The 24,938-nt window shown below is 37.9% G+C and overlaps 1 protein-coding gene across 3 annotated transcripts; it reads left to right on the forward strand.

Annotated features, from left to right (window-relative positions):
• Positions 1-113: 113 nt before the first annotated feature.
• On the forward strand, positions 114-24,264 carry LOC113535467 (soluble lamin-associated protein of 75 kDa). 3 transcript variants are annotated; one of them, XM_026928767.3, is made up of 13 exons: positions 114-345; positions 8,396-8,532; positions 9,701-9,800; positions 10,953-11,038; positions 13,360-13,531; positions 14,360-14,539; positions 16,108-16,230; positions 17,006-17,106; positions 17,735-17,777; positions 18,701-18,815; positions 19,879-19,975; positions 21,033-21,197; positions 21,423-24,264. In XM_026928767.3, the coding sequence occupies exons 2-13, from the start codon at positions 8,398-8,400 to the stop codon at positions 22,731-22,733; spliced, it is 2,628 nt and encodes an 875-aa protein (XP_026784568.3). In that variant the 5' UTR covers positions 114-345; positions 8,396-8,397; the 3' UTR covers positions 22,734-24,264. The 3 variants fall into 3 exon arrangements, with proteins under 3 accessions (XP_026784568.3, XP_026784570.3, XP_026784571.3); XM_026928769.3 differs by having other exon boundaries at positions 21,033-21,194; XM_026928770.3 differs by having other exon boundaries at positions 17,009-17,106.
• Positions 24,265-24,938: the final 674 nt, after the last annotated feature.

Consider the following 24,938-nt stretch of genomic DNA (forward strand, 5'->3'; position numbering starts at 1 on the left):
TTAACCTTACATGTGGGTTTACTTGATAAAATGTTAATTAGTTGTACCTAATATGTGGTTATTAAGTGTCTATGTACACATCTATACAGGAAATAAAGGATTAATTGGTGGATTTCGCGCACGCGCACGCTGTTCCCTGAGAGCTGGCGCCGCGAGAGCGCGCTGGATTGAGCGCGTGCGTGTCTCCGTGTGGCGTAGCGGCGCTCGCGCTACTACTCCCGAGTCACAACGAGCTGACGTCTCGCGAGCCGGAACAGCTATCTTACAGGAGAAAAAGAAAAAGACAAAACGTCCAAGAATTATTCAAAAAAATACCACGACAAGCGCGTCGCCGCCGAGACGAAGGTGAGTAAGCGAATTTCTGACAAGAAGAAATCGCTGTGGTTGAAAAAAACACTTGGAGAAACGGATGAAATTGTTTGAAGCGCGAGCAGGAGCGCGAGAGGCTGAAGCAGTCCGGCACGGCCCACTCACTGCTCTGACACAACAACGCTGTTTATTTCGCTTCAGATTTCTCCCATGCAGGATTGTTCAGTCTTTTAGAGAATGCAGTGGATAGTACAGGAAATGACGCACACTACACTGTCGTTAGATCCACTGTTTATCTGAAGTAGCTTCAGGTGAGGTGAGGTGAGGCGAGGCGCGTGGATGTATGGGTAAAGGGATGAGCGTGCACGCACGAGCGCGCCTCCATACTTTCAAAGTCAGATGGATTGATCTTTTACAACACTGATATCAATCAATAACTTATTGCTTTGTGAGTCATGTGTTTTGCTGTAACTTTCTGCACATGATCTATGCATATCATATCATATCTTGGAATAAAACTTGCATGCTTGAGTCACAGAAATGGTGCAACTTCACTTGCATTCATTAAACTTATGCATAATCATATGCATGCACACAGAACAGAACTAGTACAGGTTTTCATTCAGACCATTCAAAAGAACTCAAGTGCATGTATTTGTTCAGTTTACAGCTTATTTTTTACAATAAATATAATGTACACATTATAATTAGTATGCGTATGACCCAAAGAGTCAGCTACTATTCTGATGTTTTTTTTTTTTTTTTTTTAAATCAACCCCTGTTTCTCCTTTATGCTAGTCTGTTGTGTCCATACATTTGAGATGTATAGAGAGGGGCGTGGTTATAGTATGGGGCTCATTTGGGTAAAAGAACACAGTGTTCTTTTTGTGTGTTGAAGTTACAGAGTGGTCACGGTCTCACTTGCTACTGATTTCCCTCTGAAGCAGTTCACTTTTGTGAGACTTCTACATGCAGGAAATCCCCTTTGCCAGCACAATATCAAATTTATAATTCAAAGATAAGTTACAAAGATAGACAAGGTTACTGTTATGTTGCGTAAGCAAAGGTCATGGCTGTCCAGCTCATCTCTCATCCTTCACCATACGGAGATTCTGCCTAACATGTATATAAACAAGGCAATTAAATAATACACAATACAGGTGTATAACTACTAGTCAATTATCTTAAAAATTCCTGACTGTGGATCGTGATTCATTTGTATAATATCTGTTAAATCACAAGCTTCTCCCTAACTCATAATTAGACATTATTTTTATAATCTTAAATGGTTATAATGTGTCAGAGATGCCAGATCTTTATGACAAATATACAGTTTTTCCAAAATCTTATAAATGTCAACATCAGAAAATATAAAATTTTATTCTTTCCTTGGAAAACTTAAAAATTTCTGTAACATTGACGGCATAGAAATGCTTGAGAATAGTTTTCTTTGGCAGTAAAAAGCTAAAACTTTCAACATGGTTTTATGAAGGGTTAGGAAATCTACATAAAACACACTTCCACATTTGTGTTTTGCTTGCCCCACCAGTTCAGATTGCCCTAAAGGGTTACTTTTGCACAGTTGTTTGCTTGAAGAATGCTGAAGTTTACATGGAAATACTATTGCTTCCTTGAAAGCATGTGTTCAGAATACTGACAATGCATCCTGATGAGATATTTTTCATCCTTTTTCTTTTTTAGTCCACAACACAAACAAGAAACGGTGGCCATTGTGGTTTTAAAAGAGATCTGCTGAAAAATTAAAAAGTAACTGTGTTCCGAATAGTGTCTTTGAAAATGTATCATGGACTGAATACAGATACCTGAGATTTGTATTCTGAATTCATTACCTGTATTGCGATAGAACCCGACCGTATCCTCTCAGTGTAAGTGCAAAACTGGGAAAAAGTGTCATGGTGTCATGTCAAAAACTGGTTCTTTCCAGTGCAGCAACTAAAATCTTATCCTTAACCCTCTGAAACCTTACTCCACCCCCACTCCTGCACTCTTTGGTTAATTCTCTTTTCTCTGCAATATTACTCCCATCACTCACCCAAATTCCTACCAAATGCAATTGCAGCATATTTATTTGAACATACGTCCTGGTTTTCTTGGGATTAGTCCAATTCCAGGTTGAGCCTGCACAGTTTTGAGTGCTCGTCCACTATTTTTGTGCCATCAAATATGTTAGGACATGGAAGAACAAGATCTGATCTGTTAGAGAACTATAAGTGAAGCACTCTGAAGTAGTTTCTAGATCAGATAAATTGCTTTTCTCGTGTAGAGCCCTGTAATATTCCATCAATCCCCGATAATTTGAGCTTGGAGATTATTGGCTTTCTTGAAATAATGACCTCACAGTGAGAGAGAAAAGATCTGATTGACCTCTGACACCCTTAACCCTGTCCCCACTGAAGTCTTCCTATGGAAGAGACTTCCACTGATGACTTTGTGCCTCAAAAACATTAGCAGATTAGACGTTATTCCCAAAAGAAAATACACCCCAATTGTGAACATTATGTTTTTTATGCTGTAATGTTGAGAGCTAAAAGAGGGTATTTTTTTTTCACTACACAGAGTACTGAAAATCCAATTAAAAATGTTCTTGAAGTCCCTCAAACGTACCATTATGAGAATTTATTCTTTTTCGGCTTTAAAATTTCTTTCAAATTGTGAATTGAGTTTGCATGTGTACTGAGATGTTATGTGCGCACGTGTGGAAGCGTACATGCACATGTGTGTGTGTGTCACTCATGGAGACAGAGGCACCCTCTGTAGATCAGAAAGGTTAGCAATGCAGTTAGACTGAGCGAGTGTGTGAGTGTATATGTGCCTATGGGCAGCTGTTGTGTAACATTTGGCAATAGGACCTCAGCAGCACATTCTGCTCTGTGGTTATGTACAGGTCTGTTTTTAGAGTCAAAGGTTGACCTATGTTCATTACTACTTCTTTACTGGACTGCTCACTGTGTTTTTTTAGGGTTGCACTGATTTGATAGTAAGATTCAGTATTAGTGTTGATACTAGCCCAAAACACTGGATGAGTATAAGTTTGGATTTTATATTTTCCAGCCTGTTCCACTGTTTTATGCCATGAATGTTTATATTGTTGACTGACACAATACAGAATACGGTATACACTGCAGATATCATATCAAAATGGAAAAAATGGGAATTGTGCAACTCTAAGTACTAACCCTTGTACACAACCATGTCAATCTTTGAGCGAGGTTTTGGGTCGGCAGACGACTTTTAAACTATTTTACTTACTCAAGGAGCTGTGACTCAACCCCTGAGACGGTTGGAGCCAGTGGTGGAATTCCCTGCTACATCATCAGGACCCGCTGATGGTACATAGCACATAGTAAGGGAAATCAACTCTAGTCCCAGAGCTGCTTACTGAACAACACCACAGAGAAAGTTCATAGTGATAACCAGCAGCAACTGTCAGTGATAGCTAATAATATCTAGCAATGCTAACAAAGAAAGCCAAGTTTAAGATAGCGGATGCCACAGAGTTCTGTAGCATTTCACTAGAAAAGAACTTGCAATATATAAAAAATACACTCACCGCAGCAGAAGAGAAGAGAGGAGACTATGCCAGCTTTGGAAGAAGAAGAAAGGGGAAGATGGTTATATGACAGTGGTATTTATTTTAAATTCTGCTTCATAGGTCACTTTGTGTGTTTATTGGAAGGTCTCTGTATGAACACTTGCAAAAATAAAGGTATCTAAGTGATTCTTATTGCTCTTGGTGGTTATAGAGGGTGACAAACCAGATTTCTGGACTAATAATCTATTTTTTATTGCCTGTTTTTTGGTATGTATTACTTACGGCTTCTTAATACCAGAAACGTTTTAAAAAGAACACCACAGATGAAAAACAGTAGATGTAAACTGGTAAATCAAGAAACATGGCATACACCCTCTTAGTTTTTCCCAAACACATTCCTAACAATGATTGGACGTTGGCCTTATGTAAAACATAATCTCTAGCAAAATCCCCATGTAGCTAACACATGTGGTTACGGGAATACAGTACGAACAAACAAATCAGATTTTAACATCCAGCGTTCTTTGCAGTTTACTAGTGATCATATCTGGTTTAAGAAATACATTTTAAAATATATACTCTTTAGCCCTCTCTCTGAATCACCTCACAGCGCAAGCACAGGAACTCAGCTGGAATGTTTGTGTGTGGGAAGGGGGTTGGGTGGTACATGCAGGGGGGGCCCATTTGCCTTTCTGACTGGTTGCAAACGTTTGAGGCTGGAGACCTGACGTGTTTATGGTGTATATATGTTTATTGTGTCTGGATTTAGTTTTTGTATGTGTGATGTTGAGCAGTAGACACTTAACAGAAAAAGTATTAGCAAGAAGGAAAGAAGTTTTTCTTGGTGTGATATGCACATATGAACCTGTATGTGCATAATTTGTGTGTGTGTGTGTGTGTGTGTGTGTGTTAGTATACTTGTCTATATTTTGATTGCCCAATTTCTAAGTGAAGTAGATTTTTATTGTCATCCCCTGGAGGAAAATGTTCCTCCAGGACCTTGGTGCAACACACAATGCAATAAAAAGATTAAAAAAAAAAAAGACAAGAACAAGGCAGTGCAAAGAACATAACCATGCTTCAAAAATGGTTAAAATACAAATAATACAGAGGAAAATAAATAAAACAGATACACAGGGCAGTGCATTAAATTATTATGCAGTACAGAGCACAACAGGAATTTTTCAATTTTCCATAAAACTTCATAAATCTGCTTCACAGAATTATTGTCTTCTCTAAGGAGGATATGTGCTTAGAATTCAAATTTGGTCAAAATAAGGAGCAGCTGTCCTCATGTTACATTCAGAATCACACAGCCTTTAATTTAACAGTGCAAAGCTCTTTAGATACCTCTCCAGATACATATATATATATATATATATATATAATGCATATATAACGTAATATATTAAAGCATCCACAAAACAAGTCATGTCAAATATTGCCGTACAGTGCATTGAATATTATAACTGATTCTTGGCAAAATTCAGTGTAGAAATAACAAATAAAACAAATATATTATGCAGACTTGGACATCATTCAGTGCATTAATAGAGCAGATAAAACATGGTGGATTATTCTGTTAGACGAGCAAGTCTGCTGTGTAAAATGTAGCTCTGTGTTTGTAGAAGTATGTTTGTAATGCCCTGCTGAGCATTCTCTGTCTAGTCTAGTGTTTTTTTTTGTTTCTTATTGGACATGCCAAATTATCAGGCAGTTATAAAGGAGTTTTCCCATGCAATTTTAAATTATTTGGACCCCTAGAGTCTTGTTTTTAGTCTGTAAAGTTGTGTATGACACAGTATTGGGGTTTTTGCATTCCAAGCTCATCCTCTGATCCTCTGTCTCTGAATTAATTTCCTGCTCTACATAGACTAGTGATGGTCTTTTAGCCGTTGGGTCTATGATGATTTTGGAAATATGTTATGTAAAGGGTGGCTTCATTAAACCTCTGCTTAAGAATGTTGCTCGTTCCCTTGTTGTATTTGCATATTGCACAATGAAATGAAGTAGCGTGCCATCAGTGTTACATCACACACTTTAAATAAGACACTTAGCATGTTGTTATATCTCATTGCTGGCATGGTGTAATGCATTGTTTGATCCAGAGTTGGTTATTTTCCAGTACTGGCACTTCTTGAAGAATTTCATACCAAAAATCAATTTGCCAATGATTACAATTTTTTAAATTTTTTTAATGAATGACGTTGAGCATTTCATCTATTTATAGTTGTGTGTAATGTTGTGGAACGACCACAAGACAACTCAGTTCTTGTTATCACTTATGTTGTATTACTGTATAACTATAAGCATTTGTCCCTTTACCAGCTTCTTTTTTCCCTCTTTCTTGAAATCAGTAAAAAACAAAAATGCATCTTGTGACATTACAGAGAAACCAGAAACCACAAAGTATTCTGTCCTGAAGCCTATCCCGTGATGGAAAACTTACTGACTAGAGTGCTGACGCTAGAGACTCCTTCCATAAATGTTAAATAAACATCACCTAATAGAAAACTTCACCAGATCAACATTATCCATTTCTTTGTTAAATAACAACACATTTTTAAAATCTGCTTATTGTTAGGCTTAGATTATGTGGATCAACTATCATTTAAGTCCTTGCGTATGAGCTGTTACTATCGAAATGATAACACATTCAAAAAAAGAGTACAATAACAGAGCTGTTCTGTTATAGAAAATTAATCAACACCTACTGACCAATCAGATTTGAGGATTAAACAGTGCTATGATTTATAAAACAAGAGTGAACAAAAAGCAAACTGAATTAGAATGCACAAATTAGTCTGCACTTTGTGTAGCTTGTTGCTGTACATAGTTGTCTGTAGGTCCGTAAGAAAACTTGTATATATGTGTGTGTGTATGTGTGTGTGTGTGTGTGTGTGTACATGAGAGTACGGACTGCTTTAATGTTGCGCACTCGCTCTGATTAGCATTGTGACACAGATGGTGTGTGACAGTTTGTGATTAACTCAGGACAGTGCAGCTGTGAGATCTGCCAGCGGGCCACAGTGGTGTGTGTGTGTGTGTGTGTGTCTGCCTGTGTCAGCCTGGTCTGAAAAATGGTAGTGTGCTTTTCTGAATGCTCTTCTATCATTCAGATCCAGTTGGTCCATGCTAGAGTTTAGAGCGAGGATATTAACAATGCAGCTCATTCTAATTAGAAAAGAAGTTTTGGGAATTTTGAGGTGACGCTTCTTCTTCAAGCATAACTCCCTACTGGGGACTCAGAAGCTTACACACCCTTTTGTGACTTTTTCATCTAAGTGTAACATGTTTGCCATTTAGAGTGCCTTGCATAAGTATTCACCCCTTTTAACTATTCTACATTTTGTACTGTTACAACCTGGAACTGTCATTTTTATATTGCATCTGAAAGATTGCATATCAATTTGTTATTGTGGGAAGCTATAAATTACCAGTTGCCATAAAAAGTCATGGTACTTGATTGTAGAGCAAGGAGATATGAAAACAAGTCCAGGAAAAAGTTTAGCTTTGAACCAAAGGCTTTGGTTATAAAAAAAAAAATATCACACACTTTGGCACCACAAAGCACTATTAAATCTACTGTTAGTAAAAGAATATGGCACAACCACAACTGCCTAGAGGATGCTATCCACCAAAAATAAGGATGCCTTACAGGGTGGCGGTAGTCAGAGAAGCAACCAAGAGGCCAAGTGTAACTCTGAAGGAGATGGAGAGATCTATAGTTTGAAAAAGCTGTTGGCAAAAAGGCATTGTGGAGATTCAGACATGCAGAAAAAAGGTTTGATGCTACATTGGCAGAATTCCAACACTGCTCAGAACACTATTCTTATAGTAAAGCATGGTGGTGGTAGTATTATGTTGTGATTTATGTTGAACTCATTTCCTGCTCACTGCCTTGACATTAACACGGGGAAATACTTATGCAATCACCATGTTTACTTTTTTTTTTTTTTGGTAAATAATTTTGCAAACTATTTTGTTGGGAAGTTATTGGTTAATATGCTTAGAACCTGCATGGTGTAGTGTGAATCACTACAGCTTTTTTGTATGGGGTCCTCTGTTGATTCCTGATCTTTAGAGATGTGAACTGTCAGAAACAGAGGTTATCAAAAGGACCAAATGATAGTTTGATATTCATTAAAGCAAAACAGATTTGAGGTTACATAACCGTAAATAATAGAGAAAGGATCGGTATCATAGCAAGAGCGGATGAAATTCTTGTGTTTATGTGCTTTCTGTTAAACGATGCCATTCTTCAGAAGAGATGAAAATGTTACCTGGCAGTTCAAGCCAACCCTCTTCACAGGTCATTACTAGGCAGTTGCTTTTAAGGTGGTCACCTATTCAGCCATTTCTGGTTTGTAGAGTGATTTTTCTGAACTCTCTCTCCCAGCCTCTTTTCCAAAGTGCTTTTTTTTGACCATCTGGAAACCTTGAAAATGTGTTCCAGTGGGAACATAAAACAAACTCAAAATGTGGGTGTGTGAAGGTGATCTATGACTGACCTAAAACCTTTGTCCCATGCAGGGATGGAGTTCCCTGTGGATGTGCTGGAAGCCACGAGTCACGGGGAGCTAGAGCGCTCGGCTCGTAGCTACATGAATGAGCTGCTTTACACTGACCCTGACCACGCCCACTATTTCACACTGCCCACTGGGAAGAAGGTAATACTGTTATATTTATATTATTATAATACCTAAGTCTATTAAAGAGAACAGAGATCTTGCTTATTTCTGCCAGACCTGGCAATCAATTGCAGGTAGTTTGCGTTCCTTGCTTCAATTCCATGCTCTCTATTCAAACCTTTCTCCAAAGCTCCTCCTTCTAAAGACATTTATGTGCACAATGTAATGGTATCATAATGTTAGCTGTAAAGTATTTGCATGGTCGGGACTTCCTGGTACATATAATGAGTAGCTCAAAAATATGACCAGGTCTCTGAGTCAGATATTTGCATGACTATGCATACACAATGCTTACTAGTAGCACGCTCATATTCATACAGAACAAAGCAACTTTTCTTTCCACTGGTAAACATTTGCTTGGCCTTTTCTGAAAATTTAACTAAAGCGCCTTGTTAAACACTCCTCCGCATTATCAATTAAAAGTGTGCATTTCTGCATAATCTTGTCCTTAGTAGGTGTACTAGTGGTTTGATAACTTGTATATATGTGCAAATAAGTGTGGAATTAAAACATAGAAAATGGACATTTTTACATAACAGTAATCTAAAAGGGATAGCAGTTTGACAATGGACGGAGTGATGTGCAAAAAAAATGTACAGTGTCAACGAATTTTAAAAAAGGCAGACATTTGTAGCTTGCATAAATATTCACTCCCCTGGGTCAATATGTGTTACAACTACCGTTGTCTGCAATTTCAGCTCTTCTGGGATATGTCTCTATCAGCTTTCACTGTATCCTGATATTTTTGCCCAGTCTTCCTGGCCAAATTGATCAAGCTCTATCAGACTGCCACAGATTCTCAATCAGACTGAGGGCTGGGCTTTGACTGGATCATTCTAACATATTCACATTCATATTTTGTGTAGATTCATGACATATAAGTTCAGATTGTATACTTATGCAGGGCACTGTACAGGCTATGCTATAGCCTCATGCTACCAATCGCATAATCTTATAAGGCAGCTAGAACAGCAGACAGTTTTGCCTTGGTTGGTTTGATGACTACTAAAAAAATACTCTAAACTGATTGCCTTTAACCCATAAGTCTTTGAAATTCTGCGTTTGTGAACTGCTAGTCTATTTGCAAACTGTGGAAAAAGGTTATTGTTGAGTCAGCTGCTTACTGTAAGTACTGTAATGGTTTCAGGTTCAGATCAGCCTGTCCAGTGTGGGCTTTGTTCCTCTGTATGGAGCCAATCTCCAGCACAAAGTCCTGGCTCTGTTCACCCCACAGGACCAGCTCACAGGTAACAACCTGGCTTTATTCACTTATCTTGGATTAAAGAAATAGTCACCATACATTTGCTAATAATAATTGAAGGTGAAGTATATTATTATAGACCATATAAACCTTTTGAGTGCATCCACCAAGGATATTAATACGTTGATTTATTTGAAATACCTCAATAACGACTGTGGTACGTAATTTCAGTAATCACGCAGGTTCAAGGTCAAGTCCCGAAAGTAAAATTCCAGTAAACGTGCTTGTGTACTTGGCTGAGCTTAGAGGTCCTTCTTATCTGTTGAATTGTGTTAAAAAACACCTGGCTCATACCATATTGTCTAGGTAGTCCTATCACAAAAGGTGGACAAATCAGTAGACCAGCTTCTGGACCACGCAGACTTTGTTCAGGGTATTAGTTTTAATTTATAACTGCCTGGGAGACAAGTAAGTTTAATGACCAGAGAAAGGAGAAAAAACCACATTCTTACTGAGTTTTGCACAAAAAAAGTTTTTGTTTGGTATGCAGTGTGCTTCATGGTGAAGCAATGCACCATGATGCTGTAACTATAACACATTCTTTTTGGTTAGAACACCACAGTTCATAGGCGAAATGTTGGTCATCAACTTACTGACTGTTTGTTGAGGGCATCATTTGCACCATGTGCTGCTTCAGAAGCTTTTTTTTTTTTTTTTTTATTGAAGGGGATAATGATCTTGTCCTTTAGACTGTATTAATGCACTAAACTAAAGAACTAGCTTGCCATACATTTTTAACCAAGTCAGTTAAGCTTCTGGGCAACCGACACATGGGAATGGTCAGCACCCTGGAGCTTTCTACATGCCCGGTAGGCAAGCGTATGAATTTGATTTGACCACCTCTGTGTCACCAGTTAGTCAAAAGAATATCTTTTGCAAAACAATGCGAATGTAATTTACCTTCTGATTTTTTATTTTACTTTATCCGTGTGTCACGTGTAGAGAAATTTAGTTTAATTCAAAGAAAAAAGTAGTTTGCTATTGAAACATGGAATTGAAAAAGACTGTGTATTTGGGTAAATTTTGGTAAATTAATTTTAACCATAGTTCAGGTAAAGCGTTCAGATATAAATCAAAGTATTAAACATATTAATCGTTTATCTCCTCTGTATTCACTTTCTTTTCTTTCCCACTCTAGCTGTGGCTTTGTTTTTGGCCAATCAGTGGTACTCTGTGGAAGATATCCTCAAAACAGCAAACTTCAGGCGAGAAGGCCTTGTCAAGGTAGTACATGGCCTGCACTTGAGCAATGATTTGATTGGCTTTCTTTGGCTTCCTTCCTTTTTTTACCCTGTTAGAAGATTTTTTTAAAATTTGTTTTGTTATTTTTTTTAAGCTGAAATTATTTAGGCTTGGTCAATACCTATTGAATGTCAGATTTCTTTCTTTAGTCATTATTTTGTATAAGTTCTGTTAAACATTGTGTCCATATTTTAGTTGTATGATACGTACAAGAAAGCAATGCAGAGATATAAATAGAGGTGTGTGAAATAAAACAGAGTTCAGTCTGTGTTGTTTGAGTTCTACTTAGTTTCGCATATGCAGAAATATGCATTCATTTTATCCTAGGACTGATCCTGAAACACAAAAGCACACACATGTTTTCTGTGGGCCTCCAAACGCCGAAGAGGACATAACAATGTGTTACTGTGCCAAAGAGCATGTTGTTCCAGACTCATTAAACAAATCAAATTTGCATGCCAACTAAATACATTATGAAAGAAATAATGCACATTATATAAACCACATCATTTTAGGCGGCATCTGCAGCTTGTTGTTTTTTAAAGGTGCAATTTGTAATTTTTAAACATGCTTCTAGACCTGTTATAATCATATCATTTCAAGTATACCTCACACAAATATGATATTCAGTGGATTGCAATAGATTCATTTCAGTTTTTTTTTATATTTCTCTGTCCCTGAAATGATTCCCATACCCAGACAGAACATAGCTTTTCAGCTTATCACTTTATTGTTAAAAGGCAATTTATATGGAAAACATAGGTGGTTTGTGTTTTCATTGCATTGGCAATTTACTCTAAAGTCTTCAACTGTGTTAATATTTGTGGAAGAACTACTTACAGTAACTAATAGGGGGGTTTTCCTCACTTGTTTTTGTGTAACATTTGAATTCATTTTTAATGCAGCATGGATCGCAGAATCAACAGTCTAAAAATGACTCAGAAGTTGAAAGTGGAAAGACCTACTTTTCCACTTCTGGATATCTTTCATGCATTTGAGCTACAAAGTGGGGAAAAAACCATGGACGCCTCCATGTTCGTCTTTTGTTAGCAACAACCTGGCCATCACTAACTGTGATGAGTGATGTACACTATATGGCCAAAAGTATGTGGACACCTGACCATCACACCCATATGTACATGTTGAACATCCCATTCCAAAGTTGGTGCTATAACAGCCTCCACTCTTTTGGGAAGGCATTCCACTAGTTTTTGGGATGTGGCTGTGGGAAATCCTGCCTTTTCACCCGCAACAAGCACAAGGGTGAGGTCAGGCACTGAAGTCAGGTGAGAAGGCCTGACACACAGTCAGCATCCCAGTTCATCCCAGTGGTGTTCAGTGAAGTTGAGTTCAGGGCTCTGTGCAGACCACTCGAGTTCTTCCACTCCAACCTTCCAAACCATGTCTTTATGGACCTCACTTTGTGCACAGGGGCATTGTCATGCTAGATCAGATTTGGGCCTTTTAATTCCATTGTAGGGAAACTAAAGCTACAGGATACAATCTGAACAGCTGTGTAGTTTCAACTTTGTGGCACCAGTTTGGGGAAGGCCCACATATGCATGTGGTCAAGTGTCCACATACTTTTGGCCATATAGTGTATATTTACCTCCAAACTGTATAGTCAGTGTTAGATTTAACAAGCTAATATGTCTGTATGTTGATGGATCTAAAACAAATATTTTTGCATATACAGCATAACTCATTTAAAGATAAGAAATGGTACTTTGTTTACTGCTGATGCTGTGCACAGGCATTTTGATTTGAGGTCACTTGCTGAACTCGGAGTTGAGGAGACCTTTCCAAGTTCCCGAGTTGGAATTTCTTTGATTTTTCCCAATCGGAGGTCAGAAATGATGATTTATTGCAGCATTATTCATCCAAGTTGAGTTTAGATCTAGCGTTGGTTTTAGTGTTGACATAAAATTATGTCAAAATATTAAAAAACGTGATGACATCCAAGCATCTTTGAGTAGCCTAGATGTGTGGTATTCAACCCAAAATACCAGTTGGCAATAAACTTCATTACCTACATTTCAATATGAGGTTCCCATGTGCAGAATTATAATTATTAATGCTGATAATATGTTTTATTTTAATTAGTTAGCTGAAAATCAAGCATTTTTCAGGTTGGTAAAATGTTACCCTCAAATTTACAAACATTTCGAGCAGACGTGAGTGTGATCATACAGGTATGCCAGCGATAACTGATGAATAAGGAAACTGTCAGGGGAGTTTTTGTGCACTTTTTTGTGTCTTTTTGTTAATTCTCTTTTATTCCTTGTTCGGTTGTTGCCTCCTAGGTGAGGTCCGTGGGTGAGAGAATCGTCCTGTATGTGTTGAACCGCATTGTTTACCGCACTAATGAGATGGGAAGTGGAGAGATGCCTTTCCTGTGCCACAGTGAAAACGACTACGCCAAAATCCTCTGGAAGAATGGCCAAGCTGTGGGCTTCTACTCAGTCAAACCAAAAGGTCTGTTTACACTCTTAAAATCTGCAGCTGATTATTCACAGATTTACATTCCGAAGCCACTCTGGTGTATTGTGAACCCCCTCTTGTGGAGATGTGTGTACTTTATATGCATTACACTGATGTTCAGTGTTGTATAACGTAAACACAGGACACGTTTCTGTGGGCGAGAGTGGTTAGAGGAGAACATCCAGGCTGGTTCGAGCTGACAGGAAGGACACAGTAACTCAAATAACTAACCTATACAACAGTGGTGAGCAGAAAAGCATCTCAGAAAGCACAACACGTGAAATGTTGAGGTGGATGGGATCACCAACACTGGACAGTTGAAGACTGGAAAAACGTTGCCTAGTCTTCTGAATAACGATTTCTGCTGCAACATGCACATGATGATTGGCATCAGCAGCATGAATCCATGGACCTAATGTGTCTCGTGTCATCAGTTCAGACTGGTAGTGGATACTGTTGCTGACCATGTCCATCCCTTTATGGCCACAATGCATTTGTCTCATAACAGCTACTTCCTGCATGATGCTGAGCTACAGGTTATCTCTAACTAGTTCCATGAACATGACAATGAGTTCAGTGTACATCATTGGCCTCCCCAGTCACCAGATCTGCATCCAAGAGATCACCTTTAGGATCTGGCAGAACAGAAGATTCACAGAACCGGGGATTCACATGATTCTCAGTCTTGAGTAGAGATATAACAATATCACAAAAATCTGTATCAGTGAAAAAAAAGTCTTGTATTTAGTTACTGAAATTATAATATTTATTGTCATGTTTCATTCATTCATTCAGTCTGTTTGTTTATTGTGCCTCCTTCAGGTAGTGTTTGTAATAACTCTTTGAGGCAGTGCTACTTCCTCCCTGTCATGGACTCCATATTTGTGAGGAAGGCTCACAGGGGAAAAGGTTATGGGCTGCAGATGCTGGAGGATTTTGTGGATTCTTTTAATGAGGATGAACTTGGCCTGAAGTACCCTTTGACTCCAGCTATGACAAATGGTAAGAATTATTTTATTTGAATAGTTAGGTTTCTGAGTTATATTCATGTTTAGTTGTTATAGATTTTAGGTTTTTAATTTCACTACCAAGCAGACCAAGTGGGAAAATTATGTGGACCAAGCCAGAATATTTTAACACCAGTAGGTTTCTACAGATGACAGGTCTGTAATATAGTGGTATAAAATGAAGTAATAGACCTATTTGTTTGTAGACCTGGACAGTGACTGCAGCTTTATTGTCTGTTCCATGATCTCTCTGGAAACCAGACAACAACCCAAAAAACATCAGTAAATACAGTAAATAGTCTATGATAAAATATCTTCTCTGTTAGAACACTTGTAGAACTCATCTCACAAAATTGAAGCTTTGGTTTAAATGGAAACATATGTTTTGTGACGTGAGCAATGCAGGTGACCAGACTGACATATTTGTGGTTTTCATGTCAAAATGGGCATTTTTGTAAAAGGAGCTGCTGGAGGAAATTATTGAAATATTTGAGCTTATTTCAACATGGTAAATTTATAATTATATATTAAACTTGATGTTGAATATCTGCAACCTAATGACAGATAAGCACATACAGCTTCCATGTGGTTACGTACAGTTAGATTACCACATTTATGGCCCAAAAAATAAATGAATATTCAAATTGATTTCAATTTCAGGTGAAAAGGGTATTTTAATTACATTTTAATTCGATTACAATTCAATGGGTATTTTTTTAAAAATACAATGGATATCACATACAATCTTTGCCAGTTGATTGCTTTAAAAAATATACATTTGTTTATGAGGCTTTGTCTAATTAAATGTGCATACATTTGCATACTAAACAAAACCAAAAAATCTAGTGTTTTGAAGTTTTTAAACTTAAAATATTTATTTCGCCATGGAGACTCTCTCAAGAGGCTTTTATGGAACATTTTATTTTCTAAAATCATTTCTTCCATTTCATCCATGCACCATTATGAAAAAAAAATGTTATGCCATTTTTAAGTATAACTAACAATAATAAACATTTAGGGAAATTCCTCTGTAATATCATTTTAATTTTTGGTTCTGAATATAGAAGAAAAAACAGATTTGAGAAAAATGGTTTTAAAAATATGATGTTGTTGAGTGGAAACGCATTATAGTTAGTGGGGTGTATAAGGCCGAAATGAAATTGAGATGTAGCGTATATAATAATGACACATAAATTGACAATATATCAGGAAACAAGGTTTTCAGGGATTTACAGTATGTCAAGATATGATTGTGCCAGTTGGGCAGAGCTTCTTGAATTTTGATAACTTTCAGATATTGCACTGTTTGTGATTGGAAATCAATGAAATAAACATTTTTTTGTTGATATGTTTATTACTAGAGTTTAAAAGAAAACTTTTTATAGATGCAGTTTATATAAAAATCTGAAATATGATTGACCAAAATTGTCCTTTCTACTTATAGTGTCATGCCTTAAAATATGACTTTTTTGATATCTGATCAAAGTGGACATTCAAGAGAAGAAAAAATGCCCCTTTTATTTTATAATTGGTAGACTGTTGGATTCGTCTTCCTCTCTGCAGTGTGTAGGCATTACCTGGACCGTTACCCGGCTGATGTAGACCTGTTCTGGGAGGTGGAGGGCGTCGGTGGCCCCTACCAGAGGACCAGAGTGGCTTATAAACTCAGCTCTAGACCACTGAATGGTAAATACTTTGATCAAATCCATCTGTTCAGCTTTTTAGATTCACAGTCAGATTAGTTATTTGTACCTGCTAGAGCCATGACATGGCAAATTTGTGGGGAAACTGCAACTGTTGGCTTAAACATTTTCATATACAAAAGGTTACCAACATTTAGAAACCAACCAATTAGAAAGCGATATTTTTTGGGGGGAAGTATGACCAATTAACTACATTACTGGACTGAACAAACCAAACCCTGTCGCCCCCCTCTGGTAAATCAGTCTTTAAATCAAAGAGTTCATAGAAAAGCAGACAACCAACAACTTTATTGGTAAAGTGATTGGTAAAGCTGTGAGTGTGTCACAGAGGCAGTTTTTGTTCCTGACCCTGGACGCTGTTGTTCTTGTCTGTTCTTAAACACCCGATTCAACAAAAGTAATGCCTTCCTAATTAGCTGACAAGTTGAACGCTGGCAAAACACTAAACCGTAGACTGTAGAAAGACTGACACTGTGGTTGAGAATATTACTGTAGAAGATAATGGTGTGGATTCTTGCCACTCCTCCACATAGACAGGAATATGTAGCTTCAGGCATATGGGATTGGACTGACTAGCCTTTTTAAGCTAATCTGACACCAGATTCTGTCTGTATTCAAATCTAAACATTAACCTCCATCAAAATCACCACTGCAAACATGACTAATTGATTGACACAACCGTAATTGCTTTATGAATTGATTACTTTAATATTTTGCATGGTAATGGTTAACAGTTACTTGTATGCTTTGTAATGAAGTAGATACTCATAAAGGTGGCCATGGAGAGGATAACGGGCAAAATGGAGATATTGTGGAGGAAGAGGTGGAGGAATCAGAGGGGACCTGTCTTAACATCACCGTACGTTTCTTTTTTAAAAGGCTCATTCTGTCACTTTAGATCACAGATCAGTGACTGTATTGCTAATGCCCTTCTTACATTGTCATAAGAACTCTGTGGTTATCTGTTATTTAAAGCAGTAGTTCTCAACCCATCATTATTCAAGTTATTATTGAATGGGTTTAATCCAAACCTGAGTAACTCAAAACAAGTCATCCTATATATAAATAATGTCAGCTTGGGTCTAATGTGTTCTCTAAGAAGAAAGTTCAACAGTAAAAAGATCTATGGCTCAATAACTAAAATATTATTGTATACATTTGAAAAGTGAGCCTATTATATGAATAGTTGGATTATATTCATAAACTAAATCTATGTTAAAGTGGTTCTTGTAATTTATATTACATTATATTACACAAGGGGTCTCTAGCTGCAAAAAAATGTGAGAACCCCTGATTTTCAGTACTAATATTGAGGAAAAGGATATCACATGAATACTTGGATTAATGTGAATCTAATGAAAAACTTCCCTAGCTGTTAATAAGATGAATAAACTGACCTCAGGAGATATAGAGAATTGTCTTTATGAATATACATGCATTTTTATTTAGCATATTTCACCTCACCTTCTCCATTTCTTTTCCCACAGGAGGAAGTTATTGTGGTCAACAAGCATCATAAAGTAACTGAAGGTATGTAGATTTCCAAGGAGTACAGTGTTTTGCATAAGTATTTACCCCTTGAGCATTTTGTAGTGTTACAGACTAGAACTGAAATGGAATTTATTGGGATTTTACATGACAAATCAACACAAAATAGCTGATAGTGCTGAAGTGTGATTGCATAAGTGTTCATTAAGGGTGTAAAGATACATCGTGACACAATGCATTGCAATGCAAAATTGTGTCAGTGTGCATCGTAGAAATGTGCTAATCACATCATGTTTGTGAACATTTTATTAATTATGCATGTAATACACTTGCACAATTTGAACACCAGAGGTTCTAGTCTGCACAACACACAAAGTTAAATTATACAGATAGTTCTGGATCACAACGAATAACATGCATTATAGGTTATACAGTTACACAACCATATTATAACCGTTAAAAAGAGATCTTTAGTAGCTTTCAAAGACACCAGCCCTGCGCCGCTGAAATCTACAGTGCTCGAAAGTTAAGCCATAGAAGTCAGTCATTTTAGCCACCTTTGGAGCTTTATTTCTGGTTAAAGTGATGCCTCAGGAACTCATTGTTTCATTATGTTTCAATCGATCATTTTCCCCGGGTCAGAGACTTTGTTTATTCAGTCAAATTTTGGGGAGAATTTATAAAATTATTTATTTATTTTTAAGATATGGTGAACCTGTAGTACATCTGGTTTATGATATTAAAACTAAATACAAAAATGAGTGTATTGTTACACCCCTAGTGTTCACCCCTTGGTTGTATCTCTGACTACCAGGTCACTGAATTTAAATGCATGTCAGTTTCAGGTTGTAACACTACTGTAATGTGGAAAAGTTCAAAGTATACTGTGTATACTTGTGCAATGCACTGTACACATTTTTATGAATCTTTAAATGCTCTCTCTTTCTCTTTCTTTCTCTCTGCAGAGATAGACACACCAATCTCCACACGCACCCGGAGCAGTGAGCACAGGCGGCGGAAACGTGTCCGAGACGAAGAGGAGGCAAAGGGGGTGGATAGCCGGCCAGACAAAATCAACAGGTCTTTAATATCATTACAAAACTGAAGGCAGCTCCATCCTCTCTTCTTTCTTTCCATCTTTCAGGGTCTTTTCAGGGTCTGGTATTTGCTAAATTGGTATTTTCTTTCAAACTGGCCAACCTAAAATAAAACAGACTAATTTAACAGATTAATAATTTTTTTTCCAGTATATCTTGCTGATGTGCACATTAATTAACAAATTAAAATGTGATTTATTTATACATATACTTCTCTGACTCAGCAAAGATCACCATCTCCTATATAAATCCCTGTGCACTTCCACTACACAGTACAGCATGGAAAAAAGGCCATGCATGGCTACAGTCAGCTCAAGAGTTATTGGTACCCTTAGAAAAGATGGGAAAGTCTTTGTGGTTAATTAGCTTAATCTCATGCAGAAAATATGAGAAAAAACTAACATTAAAAATTTTTATTAAACCACAATGTCACAAATATTTTCACCTTTAGGAATTCTTATAAACAAAATGTAACTTAACCATTAAGTCCCATTTATCTTTACATCTTTTAATTTGATTTTTTAAGTGTTTGCAAGACACTACTGTACTTCCACTGAAGCCAGGTTCTATGGTAAAATGAGACAAAAACAGTACAACAAACACTCAGCGATGGTTATACAGAAAAGAACCTTTGGGTATGGTGGAGGATCTATAATGTTGTTTGGCTGTTTTTGTAGAATAAATTTACTTCAATTAAAGATTAAATTCTCTCATTTTCACTGGGAGAGTAAGTGAATTAACCGCAAAAACATGTCTTCATAAACTTTTTTTTTACCTGTCTTTACCAAGGGTGCCAATAATTCTGAAGCTGACTATGTAGGAAAGCACTGCCAATTTGTCATCATTTTTCAAATGTGTTTTTTGTGTTACTAGAGAAATTCAATGTTGACCTTCTTTTCTAGGAGTGTTAAAGACAAATGAGTAAAAAGTTATCCTAGAGTGAGAGAAACTGTGGATTAGCTTATTAGCTTGTTTAGATTGTGAGTCTGATGAAGAAGAGTGTTGTGAGATTTGTGGATCTGTATGGTGTCAATGTATGATCACAGGATGGAGATGGCAGAAGAGGAGAAGAAGGAATTCGTCCCTGCTGATGGTGTGGTAGTTGAATCAGTTCCTGAGGCTCCTTCTGAGACACCAGTACCAGTGAGACACACACAAACACACACACACAGTAGGCTTTTATCCTAATAGCCAACAGGTCAGCTGTCAGTTGAAGATTGAAAACGTATCCCTTGTGTCCAGTGTTGGTGAGCCTGTGCCCACTGTAGCCTCATATTCTTGTTTCTTGCTGATGTGGTCTTTTGCTGTTGCAGCCCATCACCCTCAACATTTGATGTGTTGTGCATTCTGAGATGCTTTTCAGCTTATCATGGTTGTAAAGAGTGGTTATTTGAGTTACCATAACCTTCCTGTCAGCTCAAACTAGTCTGGCCATTCTCCTCTGACGACCTTCATCAACAAGGCGTTTCCACCCACAGAACTCCTGCTCACTGGGTGTTTATTTTTTTAATGTGTTTAAATCCCAGGAGATCTGAAGTTACTGAAATACTCAACTCCATCTGGTACCATGTCACGGTTTAAGTTTACATTTTTCCCCATTCTGTTTGATGTGAACATTGATTTGTATCTGCATGATTGTATGCATTGCACTTCTGCCAAATGATTAGCTGACCGGAAGACTATGGTAACTAAAATAACCACTCTTTACAACTGTGGTGAGCAGAAAAGCATCTCAGAACACACAACACGTGAAATATAGAGGCAGGTGGGCTACAGCAGCAGAAGACCACATCTGGTTCCACTCCTATTACTGTTATTTAGCTTTGTGCTCTCCCCTCCTTTAGATAGAGCTTTCCCTCTACCTCTTCTCCTCTCTCTCTGGCCCTGACGTTTAACCAAAATGTAAAAAAATTTGAAATTATATTTTTTAACTTTGGTGGGCAGTTTTAGGAAACTGATTTATGGAAAATGCGTGATTTTGCTTTATATGCTTATACGCATCTTGTATATGCATCTTATCCATTTGACATTTATTGAGGAAATCAGTTTTTTAGTCATGTTGGGCTTTTTAGCTAATGATCAGTCTTCTTACTTGGTATTGGACATCACTCAATTGTTGCAATATAAGCAGAACTTGTACATTAATGACTGACAAGCAATTTTTTTATACCTGTGCACACGGTGTCTTTCTGTACTGAAGACTGTGGAAGTGAACGGCAAGCAGGCTGAAAATAAGGATGAGGTGAAGGAGGGAGCAGAGGAGGAGGATGAATCCGCCATCCAGAATGGCACTGGCGGCGAGGAAGAAGAGGAGATGGAGGTTGAGGAAGAGGCAGAGGAACACAAAGCTCCTGTACAAAAGGTTGTACGTACACAAGTATGATCCTAACACATAGTATTCATTGCTGTTATATAAGCGATTGACTTACACCTGACAGTCTTCTGTGCATTATCATCAGTGAAGAATACAAAAACTTTGAATAAAAACGTAGTTGACAAGATTGTGTTTGTTTTTTGCTAACTACTGGAATAAAATCTGTAGTTTACTCTACTCTAATACATACCCTCTCTTCTGCTGGATGACACTCAGACTGTGGACACTTCAGAGGAGCCAGCTGCAGAGCAACCGGAAGCAGCTCCTGTAGCTGAGGATAACCAAGAAATGGAAGTAGATCCTATAGCTCATGTTCAACAAAAAGAGGACGATGCTCCTGCAGCTGGAGAGGAAAGGGTTGCTGAAAATGAACAGAAACAAGAAGACACTCAAGTAGCTCCGGCAGCTGAGGAGAAACAGGAGGTATTTCCTGCAGCTCATGAGGAGCAAGAAGTAGCTCCTGCAGTTCATGAGGAGCAAGACGTAGCTCCTGCAGCTGAGAAGAAACAAGAAGTAGCTCCTGCAGCTGAGAAGAAACAAGTAGCTCCTGCAGCTGAGGAGGAACAAGAAGTAGCTTCGGCAGCTATAGAGAAATGGGAAGTAGCTCTTGCAGCTGAGGAGAAACTGGAAGTAGCTCCTGATCCTGAGGAGAAACTGGAAGTAGCTCCTGCAAATGAGGAAGAAGAAGTAGTAGCTCCTGTGTCTGAAGAGGAACAGGAAGGAGCTTCTGCAACTGAAGAGGAACAGGTAGGAGCTCCTGTAGCTGAGGAAGAAAAAGTAGTAGATCTTGCAGATGAGGAGGAAAAGGAAGGAGCTCCTACAGCTAAGGAGAAACAAGATGAAGCTGCTGTAGCTGTGGAGGAACAGGAACGTGCTCCTTCAGTTGAGGAGGAACAGGAAGTAGCTCCTGAAATCGAGAAAAATGAAGTAGATCCTGCAGCTGAGGAAGAACAGGAAGTAGATCCTCCCACTGAGGAAACATCTTCACTTGCCACTGATGCTGAGGGAGAACAAGGACAGGAGGAGGCTATGGATGTAGTGAATGATATTGATGAAGTGACTGACATATCTGAACAGTCTTCTAAGGAAGAGGAGAGACAGCCTTCTGAAGAGAAAGAAAACAACACACTCATGGTGGAGGAAGAGGAGGCAGCTCAAAAGGAGGATGAGATGGATGAAGAGGGAGAGGAAAAGAATCTAAATGAAACTTCAGATTTTTCAAGGGTTCTTCGGGGAGCCAGAACCAAAGCGGTGCCTCGAAACTCCAAACGCACCTCCAAGAGACTGAGCAAGATGACACTGGAGGACGAAGAGGAGGAACAGGGAGAAGCGAAAGTGGTTGAAGAAGACAGGGGAATGAGCACAGAGGAAGAAAAGGTGACAACAGAGGAGGAGGCAGAGCACAGTTCAGAGGAGGAGGAGCAAGTACACGATCCACCAGTGATTGACAAGAGGGTGCTGAGGGGGAAAACCAAAGTGATCAAGACCACGCAGCGAACCAGATCCAAGCGACGTGGCAAGATGTGAACACACACCACATACACACTTGCTCACTGAATCTCCCTTAACATGCATTTTACAATGAACACACACTGAAAGGATCCAATACACAGAACAGCACAGAACAGCCACTAGTGAGGTTTAAAGCTCTTCTGTGTGTGTGTGCGTGTGTGCGTGCACATGTGTATGCATGCGTACGTATGTGTGTGTATACACAGTGTATATAAACACACACATACACAACTGAGCTTAAACCTGATGTGCGGGGTTTTATAGTGCTGGATTTTTATATTGAGGTTCGGGGTTACGATGATTCACGGTCTTATAACTGTTAAGAAAAGCTTTTTGTTAACTCACTTTTTATTACTGAAACAGTAAAAAAATATTTTGTATAAATTATTTCAGATCTACCTGTCCTTCCTATACAAAACATTCATTATTAAACCCAATTAAGCCATTATGATTCATTCTTTGTGCGACTGATGCCTTGTTTCAGTACGTTTTTTTTTTTCTCTCCAGTACGCCCTCGTCGAGCTTCCCTCACCATTTCGCCAAGGTTTGAGCTTTTACAGGCAGGATTATGTTATAATGAACATTTATAACCATGAAAATATTATGGCTTCAGTCAGAATAACATTGATTTGCAGTGACGCTTCTGTCTAAGGGGATGTCATGTAGTAACGCAGCACTGCTTTTTCCATTAATTTGTCACCTGTATACATGATTTTGTGACCTTTTTTCCTCCCAATTAAAAGCCAAAGGAGATTTTTGGATTTGACTGTAAATGAAAGTATGAAGGATTTACAAAAATAAATATAGATGTTACTTAAGTTTATTGCTCAAAGGATTGGGCATTTCGCTTGATACAGCCCGTGAGTCAGCTTTTTTACTTGAGGACTCGTGAACTGAAGAGAAAATTAAATCCCCTATTGATCACTCTAATGTGACAAATATGTTGCAGTAGTGTCATATTATCTTGTATTTGTATATCAATTGCCTTAATGTTATAAAATAGTTCTTTTGCTGCATCATGTAACAATAAAAACAATTTTTTAACCCCTATATTAGTGAAAGTGCAGTTTAGGTCATATTTTAGCCTCTATCTCTTTGTGAATTTATTTGTTTGTTCATTTCTCTAACTTTACCAAATGAGGGAGCTCTAAGGTTAAAAGGCGCGCACACACACACACACACACACACACACACACAGGATTTTCCTACACACACCCCAATGACATAGTAGAAACTATTCTCAGGTGTCACAGTGTGTTTGTCTGAACCTTGTGTTGGGTTTACTGTACCTCTCACCTGATGATAAGATCTATGATGATAAATTTACTGCACTTCAGATGGACTGTATGCATCTGAAACTCAGTTCACATTTCCAATACTGTACACAAGTAAACATTTCAGCCCTGATGCCCTTTTTATCGTGAATCTATTTTTTTTTGTGAGAATTTCTTCTATTTTGCAATTTGTTCCAAATATTACTGTACCATGTTACTTTGTTCAAGCTGTGACTTTATTTCTGTAGCGAATAAATCATTATCTTTATATACGTCAGATTTTGACATTTATTACGTTTATTCTGTGTTCAGGTTCCTGGATCCTTATTCGTCTTATTCGTCGCCTTTATTTCATTTTAAGTAGCAGTATTAAATTCGATTTTGATTGACCACGTTTATGTAAAGATTTGACTGCATATGCTCAATTATAAGCTTATCAGTTACATTATTTGATTTATATGAATGGAAAATAAGAATCAGTTTTATTCATCTGTTCCATATCAGTACAAATTAAACTTTATTAAAATTTAGTACCAGCTAAACTTGCCAAAGGAAAGAGTGAAGTATGTTCTAGAGAATTTATATAATTAACCAATATCTCATGAGCAAGAGGGCGTGGCTGTGATTAGCTATTGCCCTCAGCCTTTGGCTTCGTGCCTACGCCGAATCACTGCTGTGTCGATATTCAGTATAACCACACTCTTGCTCGTACGATATTGCTTTCCTACAATGGTTCTATGAACAAGAAGTTAATATAGAGTAACTGACATTTCGGACACAATATGACAGATGTTCTGCTCATATTGATCCCGTTAAAGGTGCTTCCAGTAAAACTTTTCATCGTCATCCGACAAGCTTCCATATTTTAAGTCCGAAGTTATATTCCTGAAAAGTATTGTTTGCCATGTTTGCTAATGATGTCACTAACACTACTGTAGTAACCGTT

The sequence above is a fragment of the Pangasianodon hypophthalmus genome, chromosome 15 (assembly GCF_027358585.1).
Source record: "Pangasianodon hypophthalmus isolate fPanHyp1 chromosome 15, fPanHyp1.pri, whole genome shotgun sequence".
Classification (NCBI taxonomy): domain Eukaryota; kingdom Metazoa; phylum Chordata; class Actinopteri; order Siluriformes; family Pangasiidae; genus Pangasianodon; species Pangasianodon hypophthalmus.

Bases quoted from the DNA above. Each gene is read 5' to 3' on its own strand.
- LOC113535467 (XM_026928767.3), top strand. From the start codon at position 8,398: ATGGAGTTCCCTGTGGATGTGCTGGAAGCCACGAGTCACGGGGAGCTA. The intron at 16,231-17,005 runs GTAAATACTTTG...TTTGTAATGAAG, and splicing joins CAGCTCTAGACCACTGAATG to TAGATACTCATAAAGGTGGC. The intron at 17,107-17,734 runs GTACGTTTCTTT...CTTTTCCCACAG, and splicing joins GGACCTGTCTTAACATCACC to GAGGAAGTTATTGTGGTCAA.